Genomic DNA, 16,059 nt, shown 5'->3' with positions numbered 1-16,059 from the left:
GACCACTGTGGTCTGCTGGAAACGCTTTCGATCCAGCGGACCCTGTGCCCCTCCTCCCCGTCTGCAGACTACATGCCCTGGCAGATCTGTGCAGCGGGGAGGGGGACTGGGGCTAGGGGGATCTCCTTTGGCACGTACAGGTTAATAACCCAGCTGTAAGGTGGCCGCATTTGGCTGCCTAGCGGTGCCTGGAAGCGCTGAAAGGGGCCGTGCCGTGTGCGCGATGCAGCCCGCAGGAGGGGGTGTGCGCTGCTCAGCCACCCACTCACACCGCCCGCTTGAGCTGTGGAGCGCGCCTGGCTCCCGCGGCACACGGCTGGACGGCCGCAGCGGTGCTCAGGGGAGCTGGGGAAGGGGCTGGCTCTGCCTCCTCTCGCTCGTCTCTGCCCTCCGGAGCGGCCACAGCCAGTGGCCTGAGCCGGCGCCGCGCTGCAGCCCTCGGCTCCTGCCGTGGACACGGGAGAGAGGAGGCCCCCCGGGGCCGGGGGAGGAGCAGCAGCCGCGGAGCCGTCGCCCCCCTCTCCGGCAGCCGGCGGCATGAACACCTGCGATGCCAAGGAGTACCTGGCCCGGAGGGAGATCCCGCAGCTCTTCGAGGTAAGGGCGGAGCCCAGTGACCGCCCCGAGTAGCGGAGCCCGGGCAGGGGACCGATTCCGGGGGCCGCTTCCCCGGGGCGAACCCGCGTGACTCCGCCGGATCCATCCCGGGGCGCCGAGAGCCCGTCTGACCCCGGCCCCGCAGTCCCTGGGCTGCCAGCTCCCTTCCTGCGCCTTGGGCCGGACCCCAGCGCGGGAAGGGGGGACTGAGCCAGCCGAGTGGGGCAGGGAGGGCAGGAGGGAGGGGGCCAACGGGGGCCGGAGTGGAGGGGAATGGGCAGGGTACACGGGGACAAGGGGTGCCCGGATGGCGGGGGAGGTGGGGATGAGCAGGAGAGAGGGGGCCAAGGCGGGCCCGGAGTGGGGGCGGGATGAGCAGGAGAGAGGGGGCGAAGGGGGGGGCGGAGTGGGGGCAGGATGGGTAGGAGGGAGGGGGCCAAGGGGAGCCCGGAGTGTGTGAGGGGGGAAGAGCAGGGGAGAAGGGGGGCCCGGAGTGGGGGCAGGATGGGTAGGAGGTAGGGGGCCAAGGGGCCCGGTGTGTGGCGGATAAGCACGAGAGAGGGGGAAAGGATGCCCGAGTGGGGGCAGGATGGATAGGCGGGAGGGGGCCAAGGGGGGCCCGGAGTGTGTGTGAGGGGGGTGAGCAGGGGAGAGGGGGTGAAGGGGGGCCCGGAGTGAGGGTAGGAGGGAGGGGGCCAAGGGGCCCGGAGTGGGGGGGATGAGCAGGAGAGAGGGGGAAAGGGGTGCCCGAGTGGGGGCAGGATGTGTAGGCGGGAGGGGGCCAAGGGGGGCCCGGAGTGTGTGTGTGGGGGGGAGATGAGCAGGGGAGAGGGCCAAAGGGGGGGGCCGGAGCGGAGGCAGGATGGGTAGGAGGGAGGGGGCCAAAGGGGGCCTGGAGTGTGTGGGGGGAGATAAGTAGGCGAAGGGGGGGGCGGAGTGGGGGCAGGATGGGCAGGGCCGGTGGGGTCCTAGGCGGGGCGGGAGGAGAAGGCTGGAGTCCGCTCCCCGTCCCAGAGCCAGGAGAGAGAGGACGGAGCCCGCTCGGGTAGCCCGAGGGCCGGGGAAGGCATCTGGGCTGCGCTTCTACCGCTCGACCCTGTTCCTCAGCTGGAGAAGGGCCGGGCGGGGCGTTGCCGCGCCCGCCCAGTCAGCACCGGGCCAGGGGCGGCCCTGCAGGTGACCCTGCTGCAAACATGGGCTTTCTGGCTCCTCGGACCGGGCTGGGTTTGCCTCATGCAGCACAGAAACACGCCCGCCCTTCCGCTCAGGGCTCCGGTCCCAGCCTGGCCAGCAGCCGGGAACTAGGGAATGTGTTTGTCAGTCACATATTCCACGTAACTCTGGGGCGCTTTGTCAGCCTTGGCTGGAAGGCGTAATGTGCATGCTATTATTATCTCTTCCGTGATCATTTTGTCCTTCAGCCAACAGTAGAAAACGTCGTGTGTGACCAAACCCTTTTTAAAAAATTAGGTTTAAAAAAAACCCACTTAGATAAAACCCATATCCCCAATGAGTTCCTATAGAAAAATGAAATGATTGTCTAGGAACTCAGGCATAAATGATCATCCATTGTTCAAGAGCTCAATTCACTGACTGATCGGTAACCCAGACTATTTCATGAGAGTTTTTTAAACATAAAATTGTTGAAGTGGTTTAGTGCAAGCTACCTGGTGTATCTGTTAATCAACATTAATTTGCTTTTTCCAGTACAATGTGGATTTTTCCACTGAGTAAACCATCTCCTGTCTGATCTGTATGAAAATATTATTTTTATACTGTTTGAAACAAGGCTTTCCCTATGAATGATTGAAAAGACATATATATAGGGCAAAGGCTATATTTATGTTTTATTCATAAGTTTTAAAAATACATGGTTTAATTATGGATACAGGCAATTGTGCATCTAGAGAGATGCAAGACTTGTGTTAGCAAATAAAAGGCTTTGGTACTACAAAGGTATGCATTCTCCCACAGAAATATGTACATAGTTGCAATGCTCAGTTATTTGATTATACAAAAGGTGTAACTCATACATACAAATTATTTACTATATTATAAATGCAAGTGCACATAAAAGCAACATTTAAATAACTATATAAACTGTAGCTATAAAATAACACTTGGAGAAATATTGAAACATGAATGTAAGGTATTTTCATGTATTACACTATAGCACCGAATTTTATGCACACTAATCAAGGAAAGCTGAAAAATGCAATGGAAAGGACTACATCCTAAAGCATATGTTAAAAGCTAGGAGTAGGAATTGCCATATTGGAACTAATGGTCCATCTACCCGTGTATCCTTTCACCAATCCTGTCTGCTCCAGAGGTGGTTATAACACCCCATAATCCACCCTACCCTTCATACACATTTATCCTGGACCAATTAGTGCAATACTACAATTAATACTACACAATGGACATTTTCTAAATGACTGTAGCTGGTGGTCAGTTCAGCTTCTTATACCACATCCATCAACATGATGTTTGAGCCCCTGTCAGGGCTTTTAAGATCTATCTAGTTTTTATTATAGTGTTGTCTCTCGAACATTAATATGAGCAAAATGTTTGTAGTCATACTGGTTTTTCAGAAAATTATAAATTTTTATTGAACTAACAAGTAAACTAGAAAACATAAGCTTTAGGGCTTATCTAGCTAGTACAAGAAACACTATATATATTTGCCAGTCAGAGATGTAGTTCTAAGAAAGATTAAAGAAAACTTGTTACTATTTTCTGCTTTCATTCCATCTGTAAACAGGAAAATAAAGACATACCTAGGAGCCTTATGTTCTAAGTCGTATTGGTGACCTCAGTGGGCCCAAATCCTACATTCCTTTAATGCCCCGAACATCGACTTGAACTGGAGATTTTGGGGGTGCAGCGAATGCAGAAATGGGTGCAATAAAATTCAAAATACAAGCTTGTGTTTATTTTCATAACCTTGGAACTATAACTTATTTTTGGATGTTATGTTTCAGAGTCTGTTGAATGGATTAGTGTGTTATAAACCTGATGACCCAATAGAATATCTGGAAGGCTGTTTACAAAAAGTGAAGGAACTGGGAGGGTCAGAAAAAGTGAAATGGGACACATTTGTTAGTCAAGAAAAGAGGACATTACCACCGCTCAATGGAGGACAATCAAGAAGATCCTTTTTCAGGAATGGTAATGTATATCCTTGAGCTGAATATTTTGTGTATCAGTGTAATATTAGGCAGTTTCAGATCCACTATTTAAAAAATGTATATGTACACAAGTTTTATTTTGTACTGCTATGACAAATTAGATGTTACATTTCTTTGGGGGAAAAGTTGTAGAAATACAGACAGATATATGCCAAAATATTTTAAACCAATGTGCAAGCAATTAATGAGCACTTAATTAAATAAATTACCATTTCAGGTTTATTTTAAAACTACTTTCAAGAGTGGTTGTTTGTTGTTTTTTGGTTTGTAATAGTGGGTGGATTGTTATGTTTTCTCATAATGGTTGTTATATAGGGGGAAAACTGATCAAAATTATGCCTCCTATGATGAAGTAGTTTGATGCAGAGTGGGAAGTGTGTTGTCAAAGCCATGGTTCCTGGAGGCATTATGCCTCAACTAGTGTTTGGGGAAGTGCTCGGGGATGCAACCCTTGCCAACACATTTAAAAAGGGGCATCCTGGTGCTCGATGCATAGGAAATGCAGCTCTGCGGATGCAGACGCATGCTCTTTCCCTGGCTGCTAGCACTCTTGACCGTGCCATAATTGGCCACCATAATCCTGCAGCTAAATGATGAATGTTTGTTGTGTGGATATGCTGCATTGTGGGAGAGTAACACATCTACATATATACATAATTCAGCCTCAGATCTTTACAGTATTTGGGCCAAATCTTTAACTGGTCCTCAGGAGCCACACACTCATTGACTTCAGTGGACCTACACTGCTTTACACCAACTGAAATTTTTTCCCTTTATGTTATAAACAGTTATTAGAGCTGTACATTAATTTACTAACTATAACATATATGAAGAAATGATTACAACTGGTGCTTCTCAGTAAATCTAAATCTGTCATATCAATACATGCCATTCATATATTAGTAACATTAATGATCAGTAATTAGTTCCTTTTCAAGTTGCCATAGTTATTCCTCCTATCCAATATCTTTATACAACATGAAAGGAGTTTCCACTCCCAAAATCATGGATCCCAGGGGATCTACAGGAAATGAGGAGGGCCATCTGCTCAGAGGCTTGTGCCTTCCTGCTGTCTGCAAGGGCAGATTTTCATTGAAGAATAAAAGTACTTTACCATAAATGCAAGCTTGTAAATTTAAAAAGACACTCAAGATATCTTATAAACTAAGAACTAATTGTTTAAAATTGAATAAACCAGCTGAGTGGAGAGACTCAATACCACATACTTCTAGTAAGTAAAATGGCACTTGAGATATTGAAGAAATTTTGTTACCACCATATTTCTTAATATAGCAACACTAGTCTTCTTTGTGTCAACCTCATGTAATAAAAAAAATGCAAGTAATGTTGACTTTACTATTTATTTCCACTTTTTCCCATTTATTTTATTGTTCTGCAGTGATGCCTGACAATCCTAACTTTCCTTATCGACGATATGACCGACTCCCTCCAATCCACCAATTCTCCATAGAAAGTGACACAGATCTTTCTGAAACTGCTGAGCTAATTGAGGAGTATGATGTATTTGATCCTACAAGACCTCGACCAAAAATCATCCTTGTCTTAGGTATGAAGGTGAAGTGAGGGTCAATTGTTTGACAAACCCATATTATTATTCTCTCTGCACTGATATTTATAGTGTGAATAAATCAGATGCCTACAATGTTTAAATGTAAACTTTCTACTTCCCTTAGGGAAAGAATATGGTCCAAGTGCAAACTATGTCTCAGGTTTGGTTGCTGGATAAGAAAATATAGTTGTCCACAGAAAAGGGAACTGTAAAATTAGATAAGCTATATCCCTTGAGAAGAAAATACTGGTCTCATATGACCTGCGCTTAAAACTCCTTGATGCATTAAATAACCAGCATAACCTGCTTGAGTGAAAGCGTGCCTCTTCAGCCCACTACTTCGAAAAATTCATCTCTAGCTACACTCAGCCAGTTGTCTGATGTGCTCAGTAAGAACGAACTACTTAATTACACATTTTTCACAAAATTCAGCATTGCTTGTTGCTTCATGGCATTTGCAAGCAAACTGATAATTTTCAACCTCAGGTAAGATTTGCTAATCACTCAGTATACCTATCATTTAAATCCAGGTCAATAGTTTGTCCAGTGGACATGAAGCATTTGCATTTCACTTGCTTGGATTACGTTTTCTGTTGTCAGGGTGTTCTATTTCCATGTGCCAAGAGGGCCTGATTTCCAAATGCCGTATCAGGTCCTGATTCTCCAATGCTTTGCACCATATCTAGTCATTTATACCTGTGCAAAATGAGTGTAAATTGCTGCCAAATCAGATTTCTCCTCTCACTTACACTGGTGGTAGTGTTTTGTGCCCATTTTGCATTTACTTTGCATATGTGTAAATGACTACACAAGGTGCAAAGCAATGTAGAATCAGATTCTGAATCTAAAAGGGCTTATATTAAAGGGACCAAATGCAATCTCCATGAGAGAGGATATTGTGTGTGTCTCCTCTACGATATACAGCAGAAGCGCTGAGAACAAAATGTCTGCTGAACTCTGCACACAGGGAGAGTTCTTAGAAATATAAAGGGCAATACACATAAAACAAAAAAGCATCACATTTTCATAGCTACTGGTGCATACCCCTCATACGACTGCTAGACAATGGTGTTTTCCTCAGCCTGTTGCTCTTACTTTCTAATGCAGAAATCAAAACATGGGAAAATTTCAGAGCCTTCATATTCTTTGAGCTCTATGACCTTCAGCAGATGGAGAAGTAACACAAATGTCTTTTATTTTTCTTATTTTAACAAATAGATGGCCTTCCTATTCATAAGAGAGCAAATCCAGGCCTCTCTACTCTGTGGCCATGGAAGGCCCTCATGCAGTGGAATCAATGTGGTTCCATTGCACAAATAAAGTGGGTGAAGACTGAATGTAGGTGAAATGCACAGTATGCGTGCACTCCTGGAACAGGGTGGAGTTTTCTCCAGTGCGTGCTTCCTGCCTCATGGCATGTAGGGAGCAAGGGATGGGTGTGTCAAGGTTCCTTCCCCACTCTGAGCTCTAGGGTACAGATGTGGGGACCTGCATGAAAAACTCCCTAAGCTTATTCTTACCAGCTTAGGCTAAAAACTTCCTCAAGGTACAAACTTTGCCTTGTCCTTGAACCCTATGCTGCCACCACCAAGCGTGTTAAACAAAGAACAGGGAAAAAGGCCACTTGGAGACGTCTTCCCCCCAAGCCCTACACCCCCTTTCCTGGGGAAGGCTTGATAAAAATCCTCACCAATTTGCATAGGTGAACACAGACCCAAACCCTTGGATCTTAAGAACAATGAAAAAGCAATCAGGATCTTAAAAGAAGAATTTTAATTAAAGAAAAAGTAAAAGAATCACCTCTGTAAAATCAGGATGGTAAATACATTACAGGGTAATCAGATTCAAAACATAGAGAATCCCTCTAGGCAAAACCTTAAGTTACAAAAAGACACAAAACCAGGAATATACATTCAGCACAGCTTATTTACCAGCCATTTAAACAAAAGGAAATCTAATGCATTTCTAGCTAGATTACTTACTAACAAGTTCTAATACTCCATTCCTGATCTGTTCCCGACAAAAGCATCACACAGACAGACAGACCCTTTGTGTCCCGTCCCCCCCAGCTTCGAAAGTATCTTGTCTCCTCATTGGTCATTTTGGTCAGGTGCCAGCGAGGTTACCTTTAGCTTCTTAACCCTTTACAGGTGAGAGGAGATTTCCTCTGGCCAGGAGAGATTTTATAGTTCTCGATAGAAAGGTGGTTACCCTTCCCTTTATATTTATGACAGGGTGCTGTGATGATCTTTCTGTTTCCCATCTAAAGGGAAACTATGTAAGCAGCCCACAAAAGCTACTTCAGCCATTGGGCTGACTTGCCCCCATTGAATGGCTCTGAAGCTTAGCGGACAAAGAATCCTCAATGCATCTATACATCATCTGTTGGAAACTATCTCCAATATTTCAAATTCTGTACATTATCCAAAAAAATCAACCAAATTCAATTTCCTCCCTCTTTGTAAACATACTTGTCAACTTAAGTCATACCAAGGAACTAGGAACATCAAATCTGCAAAAGAGGAAAACAGATAATTATTTGACATGGGAAATAATTTTGTCCTAGTCCTCTTAACTTAGGAAAAGTTCAGAGAATAAACTCATTGTTTCATAAATCAGTTTGGTATAAGTGTAATTTTCTGACTGATAAAAACTTACTTCAGATATGAGAAGGGGGCTGTGAACCTTTGATACCCTACAATTTGTGGCTTAATTATTTTTTGGGGGCACAAAATGAAGATGAAAGCATAGAAATACAGGACTGTGTGCACTTCCTTTTTAATATGTGTTTCATAGCAAAGGAAAGTTTTCTTGAGGATAAGAGTGAAACCCTCCTCTGTTCAGCTGTGTGGTTTCTTTCAGCTCTTTTGAAAATTTAGGAGTAAAGATTGAGATTTTCCAGTATTAATAAAGGGGATATTAATGGGTGATCTTTTTCCTAGTTCTTCACATCAAATATCCTGTGCAGCTCTGATAGAATAAGGCAAACTTTTTCCTCCATCACCAAATTTGCTATATCAGACAATATTATCTATATTTATTCTGCCTGTTAATTATTGATCTGTTGCAGTTAGGTGATTTCAGGAAGATTTTGAATCTCCCGGTTGAAGGATAGGGAACTGAATTGACTGTCCCTCTTTGGCAACTCTGTTCAACCTTTAAACCTTGTAAAATGTTTTGATTCCCAGTTGATAGGTGCTTTATAAATAGATACCCTGTTGCCAGTAAATAAAGCCTTGCAAATTCATAAGAGTATATTTAAAATTACTTAATAATTACCCATTACAATATATATAGGGCTATATTCTGCCATCCTTATTCTCACTCAGTAGTTTCTCACTCCACCAGTAGTCACACTGATTTCAATGGCAGAATCTGGCCCATAAAAACTGGCCACTACTATCTAACCCTAAGTCATACTATTTTGTAGCACATATGGAGCAATATCCTAGGGTGTAATCTTTCCAACAGATATTTGTTAATTATATAAATCCTTAAGAAAGGTTTATGGGACTAACATAGGTAATATAAGGAAGAGATACGTTATCCCTCATAACCAGTTCGTTATCTGTTATCTCAGATATTAATATTTGCTTCCACTGTATTACTTTATTTTAAAAAGTACACAGAAGAATAAAACTAATTCTAAATGGTTCTAAAATTCTTGGGGTACCTGAAGTGTGTATGCTTTGACAGAAATCATTACATATACCAATTCGCTTATACCTTCTCCGCTCGTTTAACATTTCAAAGTATGTTCATTTTACAAACTCCAGAATTTTCTGCAGACATATTTAGGAATAGACATTGATACTCGTATTCCATGAGTAGTTCCATTGACTTCAGTGGGACCACTTTTAGACTAAGGTACATTTTTAATGTGAATAAGGGCATCAGAATATCTGTCCCTCCATTTGGATTCTGTTACAGCTTTCCTTAGCCGAAATGGAGAAGAGGCCTTGATACTCTTCTTCCTTACACTTGTATAAACCAGGAAAAGCTCCACTAAAGTGGTTAGTAAAGGGAGGTAAGTGAATGGAGAATCAAGCCCAGAAAGAACAAGCTCATCTGTTTTTTTGACTCATGCAAATATTCTATTTTAGATTGTTAACTTTAGGTTCAGTCCTGCAATAAATCCACTTCCACTGAACTTTGATGAGAGTGCTAACCATGGAACAACTGTAGGATTTGATTTGATAGTACATTGGGAAATTGGTGCTGATGACAGAGATGTCATAGTGAATTTGACATTCCGAATGAAAGCTCTATTTTTTGCTTATCTTTACAATAGGTGGCCCAGGAAGTGGGAAGGGAACACAAAGTTTGAAAATAGCAGAACGTTATGGATTTGAATACATATCAGTTGGTGAATTGTTAAGGAAGAAGATCCACAATACAAGCAGCAATAGAAAATGGAGTCTAATTGCTAAAATAATTACTACAGGAGAACTGGCCCCTCAGGTACAACTCACCTAAGAAATACCATCTCTTTGGTATTTATTCTGTAAAGATTTTTACATGCTGCGTTAATATGCATCACCAAAAAACTTTCAAAACTATTTCTCTCCATGAAAGGAAACGACCATAACTGAGATAAAGCAGAGATTAATGCAGATTCCTGATGAAGAAGGCATAGTTATTGATGGATTTCCAAGAGATGTTGCACAGGCACTGTCCTTTGAGGACCAAGTAAGAGACTGTCTTTATTCTTAAGAAAACTTATGTTTCTCATATCATTGTTAAGCTTCTTGAAATTAATGAGCAGATTCTCAGCATTGCTCTTTAAATCTTTTCAAATACATACTTACAATTGACAAAAGGTCACTTTCTTGGCATATACTTTAGGGTATGAAGACAGAAAATTCTGTAAAAAGACAGAATGTGATAGTGGAACCAATAAGCCTAACCTCCCGCTGATGTAATGAAAATCCTCCCAAGTTCAAGGAAAAAAATCTAAACAATTTTCTTACATCATTTAGGAAGGGAAAAAAGTTATCCTTTAATATTTAATTGTACAATTTAAATGTTCATTAAGAGAAACACATTGTAGTCAATGAATTCCTTCACAATCAAGGAGGAATGGTCTCAAGGTTATTCTGAGGTGCTGAAAAGACTGGAACAAATGCTAAGATTAAAATTGCCTGCATTTTTGTGAGCTCACTTAATCCAATAGTGGTCATCTCATTTTAGAAATAGTTGTCTGTTGGCTTGCCTAGTTTTGATTATTGAAATCAATTTAGTCAGACTAGATTTAGTCAAATAAAATGATTGCGTAGTAAAGTACAGAGTCCTATCAGGATGACATAGACATGTATATAGACATGTATATAAGTTAATTAATCTAAAATATGTAAATGTAATTTCTACTTGGGTGCAGTGTTGTGAGGCAAAAAGTTATTTCATCTTCTGATTAAACACTGTAACATGTAATATTGCCTTATGGCCATATGCAAAGGTTACAATTCAGTATTGCATTTCTAGAGTGCTTTTCAAGCAAACCATTTCAGAGTGCCCCATAATCACTAAAAGCACTAATTATCATTTCTGTACTTTGAATTCTAAATGGAATTGCCTCAATAGAAGTAACAAAAAGAAAGCAGCCTAATGAGGCTCTTCATTATTGCTCTTTTATAAGGTATAATTCTGTGTGAAGTTCAGAAAATCAAATTGAGAAAATTAAAAGAAACTGACAAAATAGTTGTTATGGAAAACAGTTGACTGCCAGCTACATTTGCTTATAAATTAAAAAAGGAGAAATTTGTGCTTAATGTTAATTATTTTGGAAACTAAAAAAAGAAAAGAAATTTAGTCCGAATCATCATTCCTCGAGTCAGTTTTTGTTTTCAGTAGACATTGTTTAAAATATCTTTTTATAATAAAATTGCTGTTAGTGTAAGCAGAGTGGTGTTATTTGAAGAGAGTTATGCCAGGCAGGTGACCATTATATATAAGGTTTATGCATTACATAACATACTTACAGATATATAAGAATAATGATCATACAGTGTAAGTACATACATCATTAAAAATTGGGCCTTATTCTTATTTACTCTAAGACAGTGGTTCTCAACTCTGGTCCACTGCTTGTTCAGGGAAAGCCCCTGGCGCGCCAGGCCGGTTTGTTTACCTGCTGCATCCACAGGTTCGGCTGATCGTGGCTCCCACTGGCCGCGGTTCGCCGCTCCAGGCCAATGGAGGCTGCAGGAAGCAGCGCGGGCCGAGGGATGTGCTGGCCACCCTTCCTGCAGCCCCCATTGGCCTGGAACGGTGAACCGCGGCCAGTGGGAGCCGCGATCGGCCAAACCTGCGGACGTGGCAGGTAAACAAACCAGCGTGGCGCACCAGGGACTTTTCCTGAACCAGCGGTGGACCAGAGTTGAGAACCACTGCTCTAAGACCATTTTACATTTTTGCTCAAGCATTGTAACTTGGCCTTAAAGGGCTAAGGCCCCATTACACTGCCAAAGCCTTACTGTAATTGAGAATCAAGCCCAGCATATTTATTCATCTCACTATGAGCCTTTTGCCCAAGTCTGTATATGTATTTATTTCTTTAAGAACATATGGTCTGATACTGCAGTCTTTGTGCACTAAAATCTCCCATAAACATCAAGGGAAAACTTGAGTGTGCAGAGATAGCAGGAGTAGATCGAGAATTAACATTTTAAAACTGTATAACACACTGATGATTGTCAACAACAAAAGATAAATCGTATATTAGAATCTAATAAGCAGGACAAAGAGGAAAACTCAAAACACTATCACCAACCAATTAAATGTTTAAAAAATAACAGAACTAGAGAAAATTAAACAGGAATAAGGCATTTTACAGACAAGGTCCCAGATTCAGCAAAGCATTTAAGAAAGTGTTTAACTTTAAGCATGAGTAATCTATCACTATTTAACAGACCACTTAGGTTCTTTATTGTACTGGGTCCAATGAGAACAAAGTCCCTTCCCTGAAGAGTTTATTGTCTAGCTTACAGATGAATGATGACAAATGGCATACAACTAAAAGCAGTGATTTAGTGGTGAAACTGAGGAAGCTTCTTGGTGCTATGACTTTGTTGTTTGGTTCTGTTGTTGGCAAGGGAAGAATGAAAAGAGATGGGAGTGGAGGAATAGGTAGGAACTACACTGCACGGGTTCTTCATACCCCAACAACTATCCTACAGTGAAATTAACCCATGTACATAGGACCAGCACTTGGCCTATAAACCTCTTAAATCCCACATAAGCCCTTACGCAGGGGTGCATTTCACTCTTAAAGATGTTGTGACTAATACCACTATGCCTCTGTCAAGCCTGAGGGGGTGATGAGGGTAGCCACTGAAAAGTAAATCCATCTGCACGGAAAGGGAGCAGGAAGAGGTAAAGGCTCATTTGTGAACTCTTCTTTTGCTGCGTTCAAATATATCTTATTTGCTTTTTTTAAAATTCAGTTGTCCTGTCAAAGTTCCTGTAATATGTGTTAAAGATACCCTTCTGGCAACACTGTTAGCTCTCATTGATCCTAGGAGACTAGGGAAACAGAGGGGGATGACGACAAATGCTAACTTGGGCTCTACCACAGACTTTCTGTGTGATAAACTTCAGTAAGCCACTTACCCTCTCTGTGACTCAGACCCCTCTTCTGAAGCATGAGGATAATAACTGAAGGGATGGCATAGTCTTCAGGCTAAAATTGATAATGTTTATAAAGTGTTTAGAGATCCTTAGGTAGAAAGTGCAGTGGAATTGTTAAGTACAAACTACTGAATGCTTCACAGTAATTTGTATAAGACTGCAATTTAAAAACATGACTCGTGTTTTCTACAACTTATAAATGTTTAAGCTTTCTTAATGGCTGTGTGTAGAAGCTATTCATAATTTATAAGGAAAGGGAAAAATTGTTCTCATTAGCCAAAAGTGAAAAGATGAGAAATAATGAGTTGAAGCTGCAGCAAGGGGCATTTTGATTAAATAAGACGACACTTCTTAATTAGAAGATCTACTAGGAAGTAGAAAATGTAAGGGAAATGGTGAAATCCCCAGTAATGAAAATAATCAAATAATATTAGGCTGGAGTATGTACCCCTTATTCATGTTGGTGAATACTTACAGTTGGTGAATACTACACAATTGACTTCAGTTCCTCTGAAGTCAGACTATGCGTGGGAGTAAGTGCCCACTAGTGTGAGTAAGGAGTGCACAATCTAGGTTATTACAATCAAATTTTAAAAGGTTAAATTTAATTGAACCATCACCTGTTGTGAGCATGTATACATCTTGATCTTTTTAATAACCATTTCTCTTCCTCATCCCATCCCCACCTTATAGTTTGGCAACAGCATTCATCACACTGAATTTAAAATTACAAGACTAAACTCTTTAGAACAGTGGCTGTGTCTTGTTATTTATTCTATAAGGCACTTTGCACACTTTTGGGTGCTGTGAAATTAATAATAAATATTGTGAGTTTGTATTGGTATATGCAGAACATGCCACAGTACAGTGGATGTATAGATGACCCTCTAGGATCCCTTGAAATAGGTAACATATGGATTTGGGGGAGGAACAACAATGAGAAGTGGGAACATAGTGTTGTAATAAATTTATCCCTTGTCATTTGTTATAATCTGTAGAATGCTGGGGATGGATATCTACCGGCCTGTAAAAGTGTGTAATTACCAAAAGAGTGTTCACTTGCAAAGCAGCATTTTCACTGGAGTCCCCTCCTTTTGACACTGTTTACACAGAGCTAAATCACATTGCAAGAACATACATAATGATATCAGATCAAATGGGAGAGAATGAACAAGGAGACTTTGCAAAAGGGTAAATGGTTAAATTATGTGGAATTGGAGATTGATACAAATAAAGGAAACTGGGGAGAATGGGTAAAGCAGGAAGAGAGATTAAGTTGATGTGGAGAGGGTGGGATACAGAGAGCAATAAGCTGGGCAGGTTTCAAAAACAAACAGCCTTGTTTAATTCAATTAAACATTTTTGCAATATTGGATCTTTTGGCATCAGAGGCAAACTGAGAGGGCCTGCATAGGTGCTCTGTGCCATTTGAACCCTTTCTTTGCTCTGCCTGTGAGATGTGGGGCAGTGAGGCTGAGGAAGATGTCTTGATAGAGTGTCCGCATAAGGGGCCTCTGTACCTAAGATACACCAGAGAGGCAGGCTCTACACTGGCTCTGAATAGGCTACTGTGGAGAATGTTATTGGTGGCAGGCTGGAGGTAGGCCAGGAGAGGTTCCATTCTTATCAAGATCCGGTGCTCCAAAACTTCCATATAGGTGTGTGTAAGGGCACAGGCTGCTAGGCTATGGGCTGGAATAGTGACCACAGAGAGGAAATCTGCCATACACACGCCAACTCTACAGAGTTCCGTGAATGAAAGAGATTTACTTAACCTCTATGCAGTGTTAGGGCATAAATGTCACTACAGAATCATAGAAATGTAGGGCTGGAAGAGTTGTTATGTAGTCTAGCCAACTACACTGAGGCAGGATCAAGTATACCTAGGCCAATGCTGACAGGTGTTTTTTCCAACCTGTTCTTAAAAACCTCCAATGATGGGGATTCCACAACCTCCTTTGGAATCCTATTCCAATGCTTAGTTAGATAGTTTATCTTAATATCTAACCTAAATCCAGGGGTGAAAGTAACACAGAAGACTTATTGGTACGGGGGCCCAGCTCCAGGTCCCTGGAAGGGGTGCGGCCTCGGGCAGAAGGGGCGGGGCTGGGGGTTAGCCTCCCCCAGCCAGCCCGTCTGCGCTGCCTGGCCTGTGTTGCCTGGGGCTCCAGCGGTGATTTTAAAAGGGCCTGGGGCTCTGGCTGCTGCCATGGTAGCAGCAGTGGTGGCCAGGAGTCCCAGGTCCTTTTAAATTGCCGGGCTGCCCCTTTTACACCCTTCTCCCCCCCCCACCCCCCGTCGGTGGCTCTGCCAGTACGATCCCTACCGTCAGGGCCACCAACAGTGGGGGAAGGGGCAGCGCAGCGCTTTAACATCAGCTGCATTTGGGCCGGTACCAGTGGCTATTTCTTACCGGTATGCTGTACCGACCCATACCGGCCCACATTCACCCCTGCCTCAATCTCCCATGCTGCAGATTCAGCCAATTACTTCTTGTCCTACCTTCAATGGACATGGAGAACAATTGATCACAGTCCAGCTGTACTGCTACCTAGCCAGTTATTCCCCAGTTTGTATTTGTGCATTTGCTTTTTCCTTCCTGAGTGTAGTACTCTGCACTCATCTTCACTGAATTTCATGTTATTGATTTCAGACCAATTCTCCAATTTCTCAAGGTCGTTTTGAATTCTAATGCTGTCCTCCAAAATGCATGCAACCCCTTCTAGTTGCTGTCATCCACAAATTTTCTATGCTTACACTCTACTCCATTATGCAAGTCATTAATGAAGGACTTGTGCCCAGTAATTACAAAGACAAGCTAATGGCTAATTGTCAGAAATGGCTCACCATACCAATAAAATACAAAGGCTAAGAGTAGGGAAAGCATTCTACCATTTTTGTTTGCAAGCACATGTAGAAATTAGTTAAATAAGTGCATGTATCCTCAGAAGCATCTTTAACATAATATCTGATATTAAAATTATGTGTATTTAATTAAAAATTAAACTTATTTGGTTTTCCAGCTCATATGGCTCAATTATGAAGAGTTAGCATTCTTTGGGCTTAAATCTTTTC

General features: G+C 42.3%; 1 protein-coding gene across 1 annotated transcript in view; it reads left to right on the top strand.

The window, feature by feature from the left end:
- The first annotated feature begins 263 nt into the window (after positions 1–263).
- AK5 (adenylate kinase 5) overlaps positions 264–16,059 on the top strand; it is a 144,215-nt gene continuing 128,419 nt past the window's right edge. The window contains exons 1-5 of the mRNA XM_074961499.1: positions 264–597; positions 3,582–3,768; positions 5,188–5,355; positions 9,650–9,819; positions 9,934–10,047. Coding sequence (XP_074817600.1) covers positions 538–597; positions 3,582–3,768; positions 5,188–5,355; positions 9,650–9,819; positions 9,934–10,047 — 699 coding nt within the window. The 5' untranslated portion in view covers positions 264–537. The remainder of the gene's footprint in view (positions 598–3,581; positions 3,769–5,187; positions 5,356–9,649; positions 9,820–9,933; positions 10,048–16,059) is intronic.

The sequence above is a fragment of the Natator depressus genome, chromosome 8 (genome assembly GCF_965152275.1).
Source record: "Natator depressus isolate rNatDep1 chromosome 8, rNatDep2.hap1, whole genome shotgun sequence".
NCBI lineage: Eukaryota > Metazoa > Chordata > Testudines > Cheloniidae > Natator > Natator depressus.
Note: the sequence above shows the minus strand (reverse complement) of the source record. Positions and strands in the feature narration are given on the sequence as shown.